The sequence below is a fragment of the Oncorhynchus nerka genome, linkage group LG8, assembly GCF_034236695.1.
Source record: "Oncorhynchus nerka isolate Pitt River linkage group LG8, Oner_Uvic_2.0, whole genome shotgun sequence".
Taxonomy (NCBI): Eukaryota; Metazoa; Chordata; class Actinopteri; order Salmoniformes; family Salmonidae; genus Oncorhynchus; species Oncorhynchus nerka.
Window position 1 is genome coordinate 41,780,398 of NC_088403.1, and position 18,407 is coordinate 41,798,804.

At 44.4% G+C, this 18,407-nt stretch overlaps 1 protein-coding gene across 1 annotated transcript in view; it reads right to left on the minus strand.

Moving 5' to 3' along the window:
- Positions 1 to 1,372: 1,372 nt before the first annotated feature.
- col4a5 (collagen, type IV, alpha 5 (Alport syndrome)) overlaps positions 1,373 to 18,407 on the minus strand; it is a 98,962-nt gene continuing 81,927 nt past the window's right edge. The window contains exons 39-48 of the mRNA XM_029666359.2: positions 17,362 to 17,495; positions 17,101 to 17,173; positions 15,764 to 15,835; positions 15,468 to 15,596; positions 15,154 to 15,252; positions 4,285 to 4,497; positions 3,870 to 4,047; positions 3,616 to 3,730; positions 3,254 to 3,426; positions 1,373 to 3,035 (exon numbers count right to left, since the gene is read on the minus strand). Of these exons, the coding sequence (XP_029522219.1) occupies positions 2,954 to 3,035; positions 3,254 to 3,426; positions 3,616 to 3,730; positions 3,870 to 4,047; positions 4,285 to 4,497; positions 15,154 to 15,252; positions 15,468 to 15,596; positions 15,764 to 15,835; positions 17,101 to 17,173; positions 17,362 to 17,495 (1,268 nt within the window). The 3' untranslated portion in view covers positions 1,373 to 2,953. The remainder of the gene's footprint in view (positions 3,036 to 3,253; positions 3,427 to 3,615; positions 3,731 to 3,869; positions 4,048 to 4,284; positions 4,498 to 15,153; positions 15,253 to 15,467; positions 15,597 to 15,763; positions 15,836 to 17,100; positions 17,174 to 17,361; positions 17,496 to 18,407) is intronic.

The following is an 18,407-nucleotide window of genomic DNA, read 5'->3' on the forward strand; positions in this document are numbered from 1 at the left end:
CACCCTGAACTTTGTCACCCACCCTGAAACCACAAATGGATCCGCCAAAAAGCAAGGCTCCACTTTTTCCCAAAATGTCACTCCTACTGGACCAGATTCTTCTTACTATCTACCCCGGACAGGGTATCGTCTGTTGAGTCTGAGCTTGCAGAAGGTTAGGCGGAGCAGTAATATCTGAACAATTACCTGCTTGCTTTCGAAATGGCCACTCCTTTCGACACACCCACTCCTTTCCACACGCGCATACCCCAGTTGCCATATTGGGGCTCAGCTTCCCCCTTCTCATTCAAAACATTTTTGCAAAACATAATTCTCTAGACCTCCAAGGGAGGTGTGATAATGAGGTGGTTATGGAGGTATGGCAACACAAGACTAATAGACCAATAACAAATAGAGCTCCAAACCTCTCTGCCTATAAGAGAGAGTTTTAAGTTTTCCCTCCCCTCTCAGACCACACACCCAGACAGCCCAAACAAAATTATTGCTTGAGAAATGTTTTTGCTAAAAAAGCATTTTTTTTCTTCAATTTTAATGGAAAACTATTACAATAAAGTACTTAAGTGTTACCCAGAAAATATTTGATATTGATATAAAAAAAACTGGCCTAGGCAGAGAGCTCTGTAAATATTGTACATAATTTTGTTATTTTCACATTTTTTCAATAATGTTTGGGGTTGGTCACTTACATCTCATGGTCTTGACTCTGACTTTCATCATTCTTTTTGGCTTACTCCTATAGCTAGCTAGTTGGCTGTTTTGGATTCAAATAATGCAGCCCCTGCTTTATTGTTTAATCTGTCAGGAAGGAATTACAAAAAGTACTGCATGCTGTGTCCAGAGACGACAGAAGACGTTCAGGGACTGTTCTTAAATGCTGCCAAGATGTTGTGACTTCCCGTGTCCTTTTCAGCAGCTGTGGCATGACCCATGTAGGTGCTACATGTTCGGCAATGGACAACCAGTGGCTACGGAGAAGCAGGTCCTATGGAGAAACTGACCATCGATTCCCCCTCTGCCGAAGCTACACTGCCTTTCCAATCCAAACTGTCTCAACTCCCAGCCTTTCACCTGAAGCCTAATTGAGACATTCAATCTCAATACCATCTCAATTTACATTTGTTGTTTGTTTTTCTTTTCATTGGCTTTGAGATGATTTTCTGTAATACAAGTTAAAAGCATTATTATTATATAATATCCCTAGTCGTTGTCTGTCATAGTCAATGTCTCCTTGAAGCTTGGCTCTGTAGGATTCAAGTTTATTATGTGAGCTGCAGGCATGTTGATAAGACAACGCACAGAAACACATTAGTCAAAGTACTGGAACAGAGCACTTAAGTGTTCCAAGTTAGGGGAGAAACGTTTCCACACAAAACGATGGACATGGAGTTTATTTTTCAGTCTTAAAAGTTTATAACAACTTCTGGATAACATAACATAAAAAATAAAATAAAAAACAGATTTTTTTAAATGAATAAATGTCACCCCATGATGACATTACAAATTAAAAATAAGATTTGAAAAACAACATCACAGGAAGAATCTTCCCCCCACAGCTCTCCTCGTTGACCGTAGAATAGAAAAAGAAAGAATAGAACAAATTCTATTTGATTCTATTCTCGCAGTACGTAACATTACATGCATACCTACCACACGCTAGTTCATAGTGGGACAACCTAGACCAGTGTTAAGATGTGAATTCATATCAATAATATACATTTTCAGGAGTGGATTTTATTATCAACCTGTTATGGTATGAAATCGGGTCATTTTCTAACCCCCCATTTAACTATTGAACGATAGATTACTAGTAGAAATCAAATACAAAAGCTTGAGTGATTGGCATTATCATACACAGTACATGATCATAATAGGATGGGGTTTTTGATTGGTTGGCAGGGAAACTCTGTTTACTCAGTTTCGTTGTCATGCCAATTGTTTTGTGAAATGTGAAAAAAATTACCTTTTGGAGATAAAAATAATGAATGATGGAAAATAAACTCCCGCCCGCAGCCAAAGTGTATATACTTTTTTATTTTTAAATATATATATATATATATATATATATATATATATATATATATAAAATACTGTTTCATTTATAGATGTACAATATCTGAATGAGTGTGTGTATATGTGAGCGAGTGAAAGCATGAGTGTGTGAATGAGTGCATGAATCAATTAAATGAGTGAAGACGAGTGACCAAACAAAATCAACCCAGAAATTCATAATATAGCTAAGTACCTGTTTTATGTCTTACAACTATAAAGGTGTTTTACATAATATACACATTTAATTACTTACAAAAAGAGAAACGAGGCCTAGAGTTAACAGGCTGGGAGAGACAGCAGTGTTAGTACCACCAAAGAGAAAAAACGAGATAAAAGGAAAGAATAACAGAAAGATTTAATAAAAATTAAAACCTAGAAAAACGCAGTCTCGCTAAGAAAGCTCATCAGTGCATCTCTTCTCTTTGATGTTCCGACGTCAAAGTGCCGATTTGGTAACACGGAGACAACTCCACTCATTTGTAAAACACAAAAAGAAAAAATGAAAGAAAAAATCTGTCTAAAAATGAAATGTTTGTACCACCCTCTGTACTGTACTGAAAATCTAAATATATATTTTTTCTTGTTGTTGAAACAAAATAATAATTTTGAAAAGATAAAAATAAAATGCACTTTTGCCACACAAGGCACCTTTCATGTTTTTTTTTGTGTTTCTTTTTGACGTACTTGAGGTATTAAAAAAGAAGAAAAGACTAAATAGATTCATTTTTTCAAAGTTTTTTTCTTTTGTTGCTGTGTTGCACAGTAGCACCATTTAAGTTGTTGTTTCCGGAAGACAATACACCAATTGGAATTCCACCTTGTCACGGAGACATCATCATCACCACCCCTCCGCCGCCGCCATGTTCGTTGTCGGTTGTCCCCAGCAACGGTTGCCGCTGCGCTGTTACGTCCTCTTCATACAGACCACACAGCGGCTGACGCGCGTCCGCAGGTTACCTGCTTTCAGCGTCTCCGACTGTGGCTTCCTGTTAGGGGTCAGGGGTTAGAGGTCAGGGTTTGGCGTCACTGAATGGGCACTTGGATCTTTACATTTTATATGAAAACTACCCATCTCAAGCAAATAACTACATTATCTAATGCTTTCAGTGTCATTTCTCATTACTCAATCAACCAATAAATTATTCAATAAATCAATTACTGAGGGGAAAAAACCCATCATAATCTCTGCAACATTCTCTCGTACCTGAACATTTCTGATTGGTCGACGGTAGCCAGCCAGAAGCTGTAGGAGTTGCCGTAGTAGTTGCAGGTTCCCCGACCGTGGCACTCGATGAAGGGAGCGCTCCGGAATTCCTCTAGACAGGAGCCAGGAGAGGCCAGAGCCTGACCCGAACCCTCAGCACCAGCACTAGTGTGCTGTTATAAAAAGAGAGAGGGAGGAAGGGAGGGAGAGGAGGAGGGGAGTGGGAGGGATTGGTGGAGAAAGGTAAATGTGTGTGTTCATATGGTGGCTTAAACACACTTAAAATGTCAAACTTGATTCCTGAGTGTGTGTGTGTGTGTGTGTGTGTGTGTGTGTGTGTGTGTGTGTGTGTGTGTGTGTACCATCATGAAGGAGTATCCGATCCACAGTGGTTCCCAGTAGCTGGGGCAGGTGGGGATCTGAATGGTTTGACTGTGTACAGCTATCACCATGGCAGGGGCCTCACACACTGCACACCTAAAACACACACACACACATAGAGGAGTGGTTAAATACACACTCAGACATGATCAAATCACAGTCCCCTATTGTATCTCGTCTCCTCTATATGCCCTCCGTCCCTCCATCCCTTCCCCCTCCCTCCATCCCTCTCTACCTGCTGATGTAAGGTTTGATGCCCTCTCCGGTGATGGGGGCCATAGTCATGGGCATAGGCGTGGGTGTGGACAGCCAATAGGAGTAGTCGTTACGGGAGGCAAAGTTACACACGTTGTTAATGTTACAGAACATGAATGGCATGGTGCTGAACCGACGCAGGCAACTACCAGCAGTTCCTAGAGAGAGGGAGTAGAGGAAAGCGTGGCGAGAGGATGGGGAGAGATGAAGAGGAGGAGGGATGGGCGAGAGGAGAGGAGAGGAGAGGAGAGGAGAGGAGAGTTTAATAATTTGTTTGGAAGATTTTCCAGCTTTGAACTATTTCCTGTGTGTGTGTGTGTGTGTGCGACCACGCATGTGTGTGCAGCCGTCTTTGTGTCCCAGCTTGTATATATAACTCCAGTCTCCATCCTTACCCAGGTCCTGTCCGTGTGCCCTCTCGTTGCCCTGTACGTAGAGCAGAGAGTAGCCGTCGTAGATGAGGCTGGTGCCCTCTGGGCAGAGGGGGACGTCCTCGCCCTGGCTGTGTCTGGTGATCAGGAAGCCGTGCGCGACAGAGGCAGATCCAGATGGACCTGGGGGGCCCTGCAGGCCATCTGAACCAGGGGGACCGGGATATCCACGCTCACCTGGGAACAGGGGATAGAAGGGATAAAAGACAAAGCAATGGGGAACATTAACAACTCAATGAATTGTATAATACCATTGATTGATTACACCAATACCTCAGGTAGAGTAAAGTTCTTGGCAGAGTAAGATGTGCTATAATGATCAGTATAATCAGTAAGATGTCCTACAATGATCAGTAAGATGTGCTACAATGATCAGTATAATCAGTAAGATGTCCTACAATGATCAGTAAGATGTGCTACAATGATCAGTATAATCAGTAAGATGTCCTACAATGATCAGTAAGATGTCCTACAATGATCAGTATAATCAGTAAGATGTCCTACAATGATCAGTATAATCAGTATGCTCAAATCTTAAAAATAAAAAAAATCAGTTTTGGAAGACTGACTGTCCAAACAGCGAGTTACACGTGTCCAAATCAGATTTGTGCATGTTCAGACTTGAGTCATTTGCAGATGGTAATGGCGGGTGTGTGTGCAGTAGTGTTGGCTGATTGGTGGTGATGCTCGTGCTCCCTCTCAATCAGAAGTTATGTAGCAAGCTAAGGTCACAACTACGCCTGCCATGGAACTCTCCGAGTTGCTTCGAATGTTCGAAATCGGGGTGTAAGAACACTAAAGCCTCAAAGGATAAGATGATCCACCTTTCAAAACAAGTCATTTTTGGCTAGCAACAACAGTCAACTAGTTAGCTAGGTAGCAGTTTAGCTTGCTAGCACATTCTCAAATTTGTTTGTAAACAATTAACAAGCTAGTAATACTAAGTTCCTGTCAAACTGTCAACAGAGTAGCTAGCATGCAACAATATATGCCAAAAAAACAGTCTACAAACCACTTTAAATCAGATTGAACTGTTTAGACAAAAGTCACATGGCCAGAAATCTGATTAGAATCAAACTGCCAGTGTGAAAGCTTTAGATGTGCTATAATTAGGGATGTAACGATTCACCATATCGGTCCCCGATTCAAATGTTTAAGATACAAGTGCATCGGTCTGCGGACCCCAAACGGATTCAAATGTAGCATGCAATTTATTATGTGACTTGTTAAGCACATTTTTACCCCTGAACTTATTTAGGCTTGCCATAACAAAGGAGCTAAATACTTACTGACTCAAGACATTTCAGATATTCATTTTTTTTTTTTTAATCTAAAAACATAGTTCCACTTTGACATTATGGGTTATTGTGTGTAGGCCAGTGACACAAAATCTAACTGTAATCCATTTTTAAATCAGGCTGTAACACAATTTAAAATAAGTCAAGGGTGTGAATACTTTCTGAAGGCACTGTACCTGCTGAACAGGGCTTACAATATATTTTATTTTAATAATAATTGATTGGATTTATATAGTGCTTTTCTACCAACTGAGGTACTCAAAAAACTTTACATAGTAGAGGTAAACTCACCTCATCCACCACAAATGTGTAGCACCCACCTGGGTGATGCACAGCAACCATTTTTGTGCCAGAACACTCACCACACATCAGCTGGATAGGTGAGGAGTGATATACAGTCAAAGGTTTGGACACACCTACTCATTCAACGTTTTTTCTTTATTTTTACTATTTTCTACATTGTAGAATAATAGTGAAGATATCAAAACTATGAAATAACACATATGGAATCATGTAGTAACCAAAAACGTCTTAATCAAATATGTTATAGTTGAGATTCTTCAAAGTAGCCACCCTTTGCCTTGATGACAGCTTTGCACACTCTTGGCATTCTCTCAACCAGCTTCATGAGGTAGTCACCTGGAATGCATTTCAACTAACAGGTGTGCCTTGTTAAAAGTTCATTTCTAGCATTTCTTTCCAACTTGATGCATTTGAGCCAATCAGTTTTGTTGTGACAAGGTAGGGTTGGTACACAGAACATAGCATGGTAAAATACCAAGTTCATATTATGGCAAGAACAGCTCAAATAAGCAAAGAGAAACAACAGTCTATCATTACTTTAAAACAAGAAGGTCAGTGAAAATTTCAAGAACTGAAAGTTTCTTCAAGTGCAGTCGCAAAAACCATCAAGCACTATGATGAAACTGGCTCTCATGAGGACCACTGTAACGATGTGCTCTGAGAGTTGGGAAGCAAGTTCAGGGAGTGAGTGTTTTAATAAATAAATGCAACATAATATAAAACAAGAAACACGAACAACGCACAGGCATGAAACTGAAACAGCAACATTGACGCCTCACCTAAGGGAATGTTTTTTGTTTGTTTGTTTCAGTGGGAATGACGTTGGGTCCGGGAGCCCCTACAGGCTCTCACACCTCGGACAGATCGCCAGGCTCTCCTGCCTCCGCCGGCTCGTCAGGCTCTCATGCCTCAACCGGATCGCCAGGCTCCCCTGCCTCAACCGGATCGCCAGGCTCCCCTGCCTCAGCCGGTCTGTCAGGTTCCTGTGCATCAGCAGGAGTGACCGGTCCGCTCCTGATCCCCGGGATCGTCCCTTTGGTTGGCGTCCTGCTGCTGGAGCCGAACACGCCGGGGAGTGGGTACCCCGTCACGTATGCTTTCGCCGGCGCTCTAGGTCGACATGCTCCCGCATCTCAGACGGACTGACAGGTTTCCCGTGCCTCAGCAGAGGTGACCGGTCCGCTCCTGATCCCCGGGATCATCATTTTGGTCGGTGTCATGCGGCAGGCTGAAGCCGCACGTCAAGGAGGGGGTACTGTCACGTGTGCTCCCTCTCTGGCCTCTTGGTCACCAGGCTGCTCAGTTTGGTGCACACCTGTCACCATCGTTACGCGCACCTGTGCGTCGTCACACTCACCTGGATATTCTTTCTCTGGACATTCATTCCCCAGGCATCATTGTTTCTGTTTCATGTCTGTGTGCGGTTAGTGTTTCTTGTTTTAGATTGTTTATTTAAAATGTATTTAAAGTTTATTAAAATACACTCCCGACTCTCACCCAGAGTTACCTCTGCTGCAGAGGATTAGTTCACTAGAGCTACCAGCCTCAGAAATTGCAGCCCAAGTAAATGCTTCACAGAGCTCAAGTAACAGACACATATCAATATCAACTGTTCAGAGGAGATCGTGTGAATCAGGGCTTCATGGTCGAATTGCTGCAAATAAACCACTAAAGGACACAAATAAGAAGAAGTGACTAGCTTGGGCCAAGAAACACGAGCAATGGACATTAGACCTGTGGAAATGTGTAACTTGGTCTGATGAGTCCAAATGTGAGACTTTTGGTTCCAACCACTGTGTCTTTGTGAGACGCAGAGTAGGCGAACAGATGATCTCCGTATGTGTGGTTCCCACCGTGAAGCATAGAGGAGGAGGAGTGATGGTGTGGGGGTGCTTTTCTGGTGACACTGTCAGTGATTTATTTCGAATTCAAAGCATACAACCAGCATGGCTACTACAGCATTCTGCAGCGATACACCATCCTGTTTGGTTTACGCTTAGTGGGACTCTCAATTGTTTTTTAACAGGACAATGACCCAACACACCTACAGACTGTGTAAGGGCTATTTGACCAAGAAGCAGAGTGATGGAGGGCTGCATCAGATGACCTGTCCTCTAAAATCACCAGACCTCAACCCAATTGAGATGGTTTGGGATGAGTTGGACCACAGAGTGAAAGAAAAGCAGCCAACAAGTGCTCAACATATGTGGGAAGTCCTTCAACACTGTTGGGAAAAGCATTCCAGGTGAAGCTGGTTGAGAGAATGCCAAGAGTGTGCAAAGCTGTCATCAAGGCAAAAGGTGGCTACTTTGAAGAATCAATTTTTTAAAATATAATTTGATTTGTTTAACACTTGTTTGGTTACTACATGATTCCATATGTGCTATTTCATAGAGTCCAAGATGGCGTGGCAGTAAGTCGTCCCGTCGTATCGTCTCTCTGTAAATATCGTCTCTTTTTCGTTTTAGATATATATACTTTTTTTTTTTCTTCGCATATCTTTAAAAACATTTTGCTAAACCTAAGCTTCCAAATACTCTTCTGCAACCCGCCAATGTAGCTACTTTTCCTAAAGTATTTATATTTACTTCGGAACCGGACCCCCTCAACTGAAGCTAGCCAGCTAACTACCAGCTATGCTAGTGGTCTTCAGCTAACCGGTCATCAGCTAACCTTTAGCCCGGAAAGCTCTCGCCAGTTCGAACAACGCGACTCTAACCAGAGCATAACGGACCTATTTATTTTTCACCCCCGGATTCCCACCGCAAACGGAACATTTTTCAGCTGGATCTTCACAACTAGCTATCTAGCTAAACTGCAACCCCGGATGATTACCCCTGGCTAGCGTTTCCACCCACTTAGCTTGAAGCTAGCCCGGCCAGAGCACCTATAACACACCCCTGCTACCCTGTCTAGCTCGGGCCTACGAACTGTTAGCTTGTTAGCACAGGCCTGCTAACCGTCTGTATCGCCGCGTCACAAACACTCTCTGGACCCATATCTCTTTTAGATTTTTAAATTGTTTGTACCTTCCGGCAACCTGCCTCACTCATTGTGATACGGAATCGCTATTATTTTTAATTTTTTAGAACACACTCAAGAACCTCCAGACGCTAACTAGCTACAAGCTATTTAGTCATTGTTAGTTTTTTAAAACCTGGATAACACTCGCCAGTCCAGCTTCCCTGCCCATCCACCGCTGCCCCCTGGACACTGATCTCTTGGCTACATAGCTGATGCATGCTGGACTGTCTATTAATCACGGTACTCCATTCTGCTTGTTTGTTTTATCTGTCGGCCCCGTTGCCTAGTCAACGCCATTTTACCTGCTGTTTGTTGTGCTAGCTGACTAGCTGTTGCTGTCTCACCTACTGTTTTAGCTAGCTTTCCCAATTCAACACCTGTGATTACTGTTTGCCTCGCTGTATGTCTCTCTCAAATGTCAATATGCCTTGTATACTGTTGTTCAGGTTAGTGATCATTGTTTTAGTTCACAATGGAGCCCCTAGCTCCACTCTTCATACCCCTGTTACCTCCTTTGTCCCACCTCCCACACATGCGGTGACCTCACCCATTACAACCAGCATGTCCAGAGATACAACCTCTCTCATCATCACCCAGTGCCTGGGCTTACCTCCGCTGTACCCGCACCCCACCATACCCCTGTCTGCGCATTATTCCCTGAATATATTCTACCATGCCCAGAAACCTGCTCCTCTTATTCTCTGTCCCCAACGCTCTAGGCGACCAGTTTTGATAGCCTTCAGCCGCACCCTCATACTACTCCTTCTCTGCTCCGCGGGTGACGTAGAGGTAAACCCAGGCCCTGTATGTCCCCAGGCACCCTCATTTGTTGACTTCTGTGATCGAAAAAGCCTTGGTTTCATGCATGTCAATATCAGAAGCCTCCTCCCTAAGTTTGTTTTACTCACTGCTTTAGCACACTCTGCTAACCCTGATGTCCTTGCCGTGTCTGAATCCTGGCTCAGGAAGGCCACCAAAAATTCAGAGATTTCCATACCCAACTATAACATCTTCCGTCAAGATAGAACTGCCAAAGGGGAGGAGTTGCAGTCTACTGCAGAGATAGCCTGCAAAGTAATGTCATACTTTCCAGGTCCATACCCAAACAGTTCGAACTACTAATTTTGAAAATTACTCTTTCCAGAAATAAGTCTCTCACTGTTGCCGCCTGCTACCGACCCCCCTCAGCTCCCAGCTGTGCCCTGGACACCATTTGTGAATTGATCGCCCCCCATCTAGCTTCAGAGTTTGTTCTGTTAGGTGACCTAAACTGGGATATGCTTAACACCCCGGCAGGCCTACAATCTAAGCTAGATGCCCTCAATCTCACACAAATCATCAAGGAACCCACCAGGTACAACCCTAACTCCGTAAACAAGGGTACCCTCATAGACGTCATCCTGACCAACTGGCCCTCCAAATACACCTCCGCTGTCTTCAACCAGGATCTCAGCGATCACTGCCTCATTGCCTGTATCCGCCACGGAGCCGCAGTCAAACGACCACCCCTCATCACTGTCAAACGCTCCCTAAAACACTTCTGTGAGCAGGCCTTTCTAATCGACCTGGCCCGGGTATCATGGAAGGACATTGACCTCATCCCGTCAGTTGAGGATGCCTGGTCATTCTTCAAAAGTAACTTCCTCACCATTTTAGATAAGCATGCCCCGTTCAAAAAATGCAGAACCAAGAACAGATACAGCCCTTGGTTCACTCCAGACCTGACTGCCCTCGACCAGCACAAAAACATCCTGTGGCGGACTGCAATAGCATCGAATAGTCCCCGCGATATGCAACTGTTCAGGGAAGTCAGGAACCGATACACGCAGTCAGTCAGGAAAGCTAAGGCCAGCTACTTCAAGCACTAGTTTGCATCCTGTAGCTCCAACTCCAAAAAGTTCTGGAACACTGTGAAGTCCATGGAGAACAAGAGCACCTCCTCCCAGCTGCCCACTGCACTGAGGCTAGGTAACACGGTCACCACCGATAAATCCATGATTATTGAAAACTTCAATAAGCATTTCTCAACGGCTGGCCATGCCTTCCGCCTGGCTACTCCAACCTCGGCCAACAGCTCCGCCCCCCCCGCAGCTCCTCACCCAAGCCTCTCCAGGTTCTCCTTTACCCAAATCCAGATAGCAGATGTTCTGAAAGAGCTGCAAAACCTGGACCCGTACAAATCAGCTGGGCTTGACAATCTGGACCCTCTATTTCTGAAACTATCCGCCGCCATTGTCGCAACCCCTATTACCAGCCTGTTCAACCTCTCCTTCATATCGTCTGAGATCCCCAAGGATTGGAAAGCTGCCGCAGTCATCCCCCTCTTCAAAGGGGGAGACACCCTGGACCCAAACTGTTACAGACCTATATCCATCCTGCCCTGCCTATCTAAGGACTTCGAAAGCCAAGTCGACAAACAGGTCACTGACCATCTCGAATCCCACCGTACCTTTTCCGCTGTGCAATCTGGTTTCCGAGCAGGTCACGGGTGCACCTCAGCCACACTCAAGGTAATAAACAATATCATAACCGCCATCGATAAAAGACAGTACTGTGCAGCCGTCTTCATCGACCTTGCCAAGGCCTTCGACTCTGTCAATCACCATATTCTTATCGGCAGACTCAGTAGCCTCGGTTTTTCGGATGACTGCCTTGCCTGGTTCACCAATTACTTTGCAGACAGAGTTCAGTGTGTCAAATCGGAGGGCATGCTGTCCGGTCCTCTGGCAGTCTCTATGGGGGTGCCACAGGGTTCAATTCTCGGGCCGACTTTTTTCTCTGTGTATATCAATGATGTTGCTCTTGCTGCGGGCGATTCCCTGATCCACCTCTACGCAGACGACACCATTCTATATACTTTCGGCCCGTCATTGGACACTGTGCTATCTAACCTCCAAACGAGCTTCAATGCCATACAACACTCCTTCCGTGGCCTCCAACTGCTCTTAAACGCTAGTAAAACCAAATGCATGCTTTTCAACCGATCGCTGCCTGCACCCGCATGCCCGACTAGCATCACCACCCTGGATGGTTCCGACCTTGAATATGTGGACATCTATAAGTACCTAGGTGTCTGGCTCGACTGCAAACTCTCCTTCCAGACTCATATTAAACATCTCCAATCCAAAATCAAATCAAGAGTCGGCTTTCTATTCCGCAACAAAGCCTCCTTCACTCATGCCGCCAAGCTTACCCTAGTAAAACTGACTATCCTACCGATCCTCGACTTCGGCGATGTCATCTACAAAATGGCTTCCAACACTCTACTCAGCAAACTGTATGCAGTCTATCACAGTGCCATCCGTTTGCTACCAAATCACCTTATACCACCCTCCACTGCGACCTGTATGCTCTCGTCGGCTGGCCCTCGCTACATATTCGTCGCCAGACCCACTTGCTCCAGATCATCTATAAGTCTATGCTAGGTAAAACTCCGCCTTATCTCAGTTCACTGGTCACGATAACAACACGCACCTGTAGCACACGTTCCAGCACGTATATCTCACTGATCATCCCCAAAGCCAACACCTCATTTGGCCCCCGTTCCTTCCAGTTCTCTGCTGCCAGTGACTGGAATGAATTGCAAAATTCGCTGAAGTTCGAGACTTTTATTTCCCTCACCAACTTTAAACATCAGCTATCTGAGCAGCTAAGCGATCGCTGCAGCTGTACATAGTCCATCTGTAAATAGCCCACCCAATCTACCTACCTCATCCCCATAATGTTTTTTTTATTGACTTTTCTGCTCTTTTGCACACCAGTATCTCTACTTGCACATCATCATCTGCTCATTATCACTCCAGTGTTAATCTGGTAAATTGTAATTATTTGCTCCTATGGCCTACTTATTGCCTACCTCCTCATCATGCCTTTTGCACACACTGTATATAGACTTTCTTTTTTCTACTGTGTCATTGACTTGTTTATTGTTTACTCCATGTGTAACTCTGTGTTGTTGTCTGTGTCACACTGCTTTGCTTTATCTTGGCCTGGTCGCAGTTGCAAACGAGAACTTGTTCTCAACTAGCCTACCTGGTTAAATAAAGGTGAAAACAAAATGTAAACCTCAGGAGGCTGAAGAAATTCAGCTTGTCACCAAAAACACTCACAAACTTTTACAGATGCCCAATCGAGAGCATCCTGTCGGGCTGTATCACCGCCTGGTACGGCAACTGCTCCGCCCATAACCATAAGGCTCTCTGCACAACTCATCACCGGGGGCAAACTACCTGCCCTCCAGGACACCTACACCCCCTGATCTCACAGGAAGGCCAAAAAGATCATCAAGGACAACAACCACCCGAGCCACTGCCTGTTCACCCCGCTATCATCCAGAAGGCGAGGTCAGTACAGGTGCATCAAAGCTGGGGCCGAGAGAATTTAAACCAGCTTCTAACTCAAGACCATCAGACTGTTAAACAGCCATCACTGACATTGAGTGGCTGCTGCCAACATACTGACTCAACTCTAGCCACTTTAATAATGGAAAAATTGATGTAATTAATGTATCACTAGCCACTTTAAACAATGCCACTTTATATAATGTTTACATACCCTACATTACTCATCTCATATGCATATACTGTACTCTATACCATCTACTGCATCTTGCCTATGCCATTCGGCCATCACTCATTCATATATTTATATGTACATATTCTTATTCATTCCTTTACACTTGTGTGTATAAGGTAGTTGTAGTGAAATTGTTAGGTTAGATTACTTGTTAGTATTACTGCATGGTCGAAACTAGAAGCACAAGCATTTCGCTACACTCGCATTAACGTCTGCTAACCATGTGTATGTGACAAATAACATTTGATTTGATTTGAAGATGTGCTATAATGAAATTGTATGTGTCAATATTAATAATGGTTCCAACATGATGGAACATTTGGCCAAAATATGGTTTTCTCTGACAGATCTGGGTTAAAATGTGAAACACACTACATGACCAAAAGTATGTAGACGCCTGCTTGTCGAACATCTCATTCCAAAATAATGGGCATTTACATGGAGTTGGTCCCCCCGTTGCTGCTTAACAGCCTGTACTCTTCCACTAGATGTTGGAACATTGCTGTGGGGACTGGCTTCCATTCAGTCATAAGAGCATTAGTGAGGAAGGGCACTGATTTTGGGCGATTAGGCCTGGCTCGCAGTCGTCATTCCAATTCATTCCAAAGGTATTCGATGGGGTTGAGGTCAGGGCTTTGTGCAGGCCAGTCATGTTCTTCCACACTGATCTCGACAAACCACTTCTGTATGGACCTCGCTTTGCGCACAGGGGCATTGTCATGCTGGAACAGGAAAGGGCCTTCCCCAAACTGTTGCCACAAAGTTCCAGAGTCCAGAGTCCAATGCTGGCGATCCTTAACCAACTCCAGCTGAACACTTGGCATTGCGAATGGTCGGCTCCTCGGCCATGGAAACCCATTTCATGAAGCTCCTGATGAACAGTTCTTGTGCTGACGTTGCTTCTAGAGGCAGTTTGGAACTCGGTGGTGAGTGTTGTAACCGAGGACAGATACTTTTTTACACGCTACGCACTTCAGCACTCAGCGGTCTCATTCAGTGAGCTTGTGTGACCTACCAATTCACGGCTGAGCCGTTGTTGCTCCTAGCCGTTTCCACTTCGCAATAACAGCACTTGACCGGGGCAGTTCTAGCAGAGCAGAAATCTGATGAACTGACGTGTTGCAAAGGTGGCATCCTATGTCAGTGTCAAGTTGAAAGTCACTGATCTCTTCAGTAAGGCCATTCTACTGCCAATGTTTGTTTATGGAGATTGCGTGGCTGTGTGCTCGGTTTTATACACCTGTCAGCAATGGGCGTGGCTGAAATAGCTGAATCCTCTAAATTTGAAGGGGTGTCCACATGCTTTTGTATATATAGTGTACTTTTCTAATACTTGATTTTGGTTTGGCAGGTACAATGGACCCAATGAAATAGTCCCAAAAGTGCAAGGTCATGGCTAAATCAAAGGCACCTCAATGTATTTGACTACGGTCTGTCTTAGGACTCAATCTTGTTTGTCCTGTCAATTAACTCACTGAACTCAATGAACAATACTATATCTAAGTTGACTTGATTTGAGTTTATTTTACACTTCTAGAGCTACGTATTGTAATGACTATTGACTAATACTATATGACTACTAACTGATATACACAATGGAAGGTTAGGTCTGTGTAAGAGAGATTTGAATTACCTGGCTGTCCGGCGGGTCCTGGGTCTCCCTTGCGGCCGGAGGCTCCACTGAATCCTGGGGGTCCCTCAGGACCGGAGTCTCCTGGCTGACCGGGTTGACCTGGAACCGACCAGAGGACTCATTAGTGACCTTATATACCTCCCAAGTGGAAATCTCTCTTCGCTAGCTCTAGTAACTAGCTAATGATAACGAACTGCAGGTAACTGCAGCTTCAAGCATCCTCTGGTAAGTATTAAGCTAATTGTAATGAACTTTATGAACTGAATATAAACTCTCCTTTGGCAAACAGACACTGGGTGTGAGAGTCCACTAACCTGAGAGTCCCTCCAGCCCGGGGGGTCCTGTGGCACCACGGCCGCCTGGTAGACCCGAAGGGCCGGGGGAGCCACGCTCTCCCTTCAGCACGATGGGGGCTGGAGCAAAACCTGGGTCACCTGGGGGTCCTGAGATCAAAGATGACAACGAGAGAGGTTTCAGAGAAGAGGAGCGGGGTACACCAGAGATGGCAGTCAGAGTTTTTGGGAGTGTGTGTAGGTGTTTGGCAGGGTGTGTCTATGTGTGTGTGTGTGTGTGTGTGTCTGCGCAGAGGGGATGAGGGGTGAAGACTCACCAGCAGGGCCACCATCTCCGGGGTCTCCAGGGAGACCAGATGGTCCAGGGATTCCAGAATCTCCCTTTGGTCCTGAGGTAGAGAGGGAGAGATTTAGAGAGGGGGGGGGAGGAAGGGAGTAGTGAGAGAGGTGGAGAGGAAGGGAAATAAGGGAGATGAGGGAATATCGTCAACAGAGATACCTATGATGGGACATTTACATACCAGTGGTCACAAACCTTTTCAAATTTCAAGCCGAGAACTACCACTCAGATTTCTTTTTTTTTTTACACGACTTAAAAAACTTAAGCCTAACATTAACCAATTAAAAACAGTTTTGCAGAAATTATGTTTGTGCAATAGGCTGTAGGCCCAATACATTATCACTGCATATTGGCTACACTTGAATTGCCCTGCCAATATTGTTCTTCTCAGACCATTTTGAAATGTTATTTACACGTTTTAGGTATATGATCACACTGGTAATATATCATTTGTTGTATTACTTGTGAGGCGCAGCTGAGTGAACATAATAATACACTTTTTTTCTTATGGACAGACGGCCTGCATCTGATGGACAGACGGCCTGCATCTGATGGTCAGTCTGAGGGGAGTGAGGGAGGGAGGGAGCAGCTACCTCTCGCCCGACTCACCGTCCCTCCTTTTTCCCTCCCTCTGCTGAGAAAAGGGGACACAGTCTTCCAGCTAATGGCGAAACTTAAGTCGAACTGCATTATTTCTTCCTCATGCACCAATTCATGATGTTAGTCCTATGACCAGAGAAAGTGAAATATTCCTCGGTATTAAAAAAGATACAAGCCGCCAATAATAACAACGCAAGCTGCACTCATTCGTTGCAGCTGAGGTGCTGGTTGTAGGGTGAGTGGAAGTAGGAAGAACGCACATTTTATGGCTTACAAAAGTGTTGAACCAAAAGTGTTGACAGTGCGGAGTAACTTAAACACAAACTTACTTCAGCTCTTCGCTGTTTTCGTTGATTCTCTCTCTAGTCATGGTTTTGAAAGCCTTGAAATCTCATATTATCAACCTTGCTGTGCATTCTAGGCTTATTTTTGTTACAGTCTATGGCGTGAGGAAACTGTGCAGACACAGTGATCTGAGCTATCTGATTGGCCAGTAGTAGGCCTATAGGTACACTTGATTTGCTCTCTGGACCCCTTGGCGGGGTTCTACCTTCAGACACATGAAATGGTTCAAAATGTAAACACTTTGCCTTATCGGTACTAGGGCTGCTGAATCAAGTGCACCTAACACCAACAGTGCAAAACTAATTTTAACGCGAGGCTTTATCATTGTTTGGTGATCAACTAGGAATGGGAATGTTATTCCTGACTGACCTGGGAATCCGGGAACTCCAGGCAGTCCGATGTCTCCCTTCAACCCTTTGCCACCAGGAAGGCCAGCATTACCCTGGTCACATGATAGGAGAGAGGCCAGGGGTCATGTAATATCCCAATCCCAGATGCAGTGTTCAATTTACTTCATACAATCCCAAACCAACCCATAGCCCCTATCCCCCGAGTAAGTGTCTATATTTGACACATCCTGCTATCAATGGGGGAAGGAGATCCAAGGATCTAAGTTGACTGGTTCCTTACCGGGAATCCGGGCGATCCGAAATCTCCCTTCGCTCCGGGGAAACCAGGCGATCCAGGAATTCCGGAAATTCCCTTCTCACCTTTGGTCCCTCCGCTGCCGACAGGGCCACGGGGACCTTCGGAGCCAGGAGGACCTTCACACGAATAGGTCAAAAGTTAGAGGTCAGAGATAACACTCATCTCAACCTGACATTATAACAAATAACAATAATAATAACCATAGAGTTAAAACTAGATCCAGTTGATCTATCTCCATGGTTACTGTATAACACTAACATCAACAGTCAACATAGCATAAAACTGCATGCGTACATACAACTATTTAAAAACAGCATAAATACAGTATAGAGGAGGAGACTTGAGTGTGTGTTCAAGTGTGTTTTGTGTATTGCGGGGTGTACAGTGTCTGTGTAGGCTATAGTCTTTTGTTAGGCTTCACAACCCATCCTGAAAAGTAAAATGTGGTTAACAAATCATCAACAATGGTTAAGTTGTAACCAAATCAACAAAATGCTAGCCTGAGTGCCAGTCTGTTTGTGCTACCATGCTAACAATGACAGCAACGAGTTGGCAAGAGCACAAACGGATCTGGGACCAGGCCAAACAAAATGTACACAGATCAGTTTCATCACAAGAGAACAACAAAGGTCATCATCATCAAACCATTGATTCTAACCTGGAGGACCTAGGTATCCCAGAATTCCGGGAATAGCAGAGCCGGTGCGGCAGAATGTGAAGGGTTTAAAACAAGAGGCAAGAGTTAGCATAGATAGATACACCATCAGGCTAACGTCTGACACAACCAAACCTCAGGGCAAACCATATGTTATGTTTGTGATTCAATATTGTTATTTCATTTAAATTAATAACTGTTTGGGATTTGGCTGTGTACATATAAGATACAGTGAACTTATTTCTAAAAGCTAAATAGTGCTTGTTCTTACATATGTGAAGTTAATGGAAAAAATGCTAACAACTTATTATCTTTAAACTACATGCTAAATTCATGCTTATCAACTACATTTTCAAGACATTTGTCAATTCCA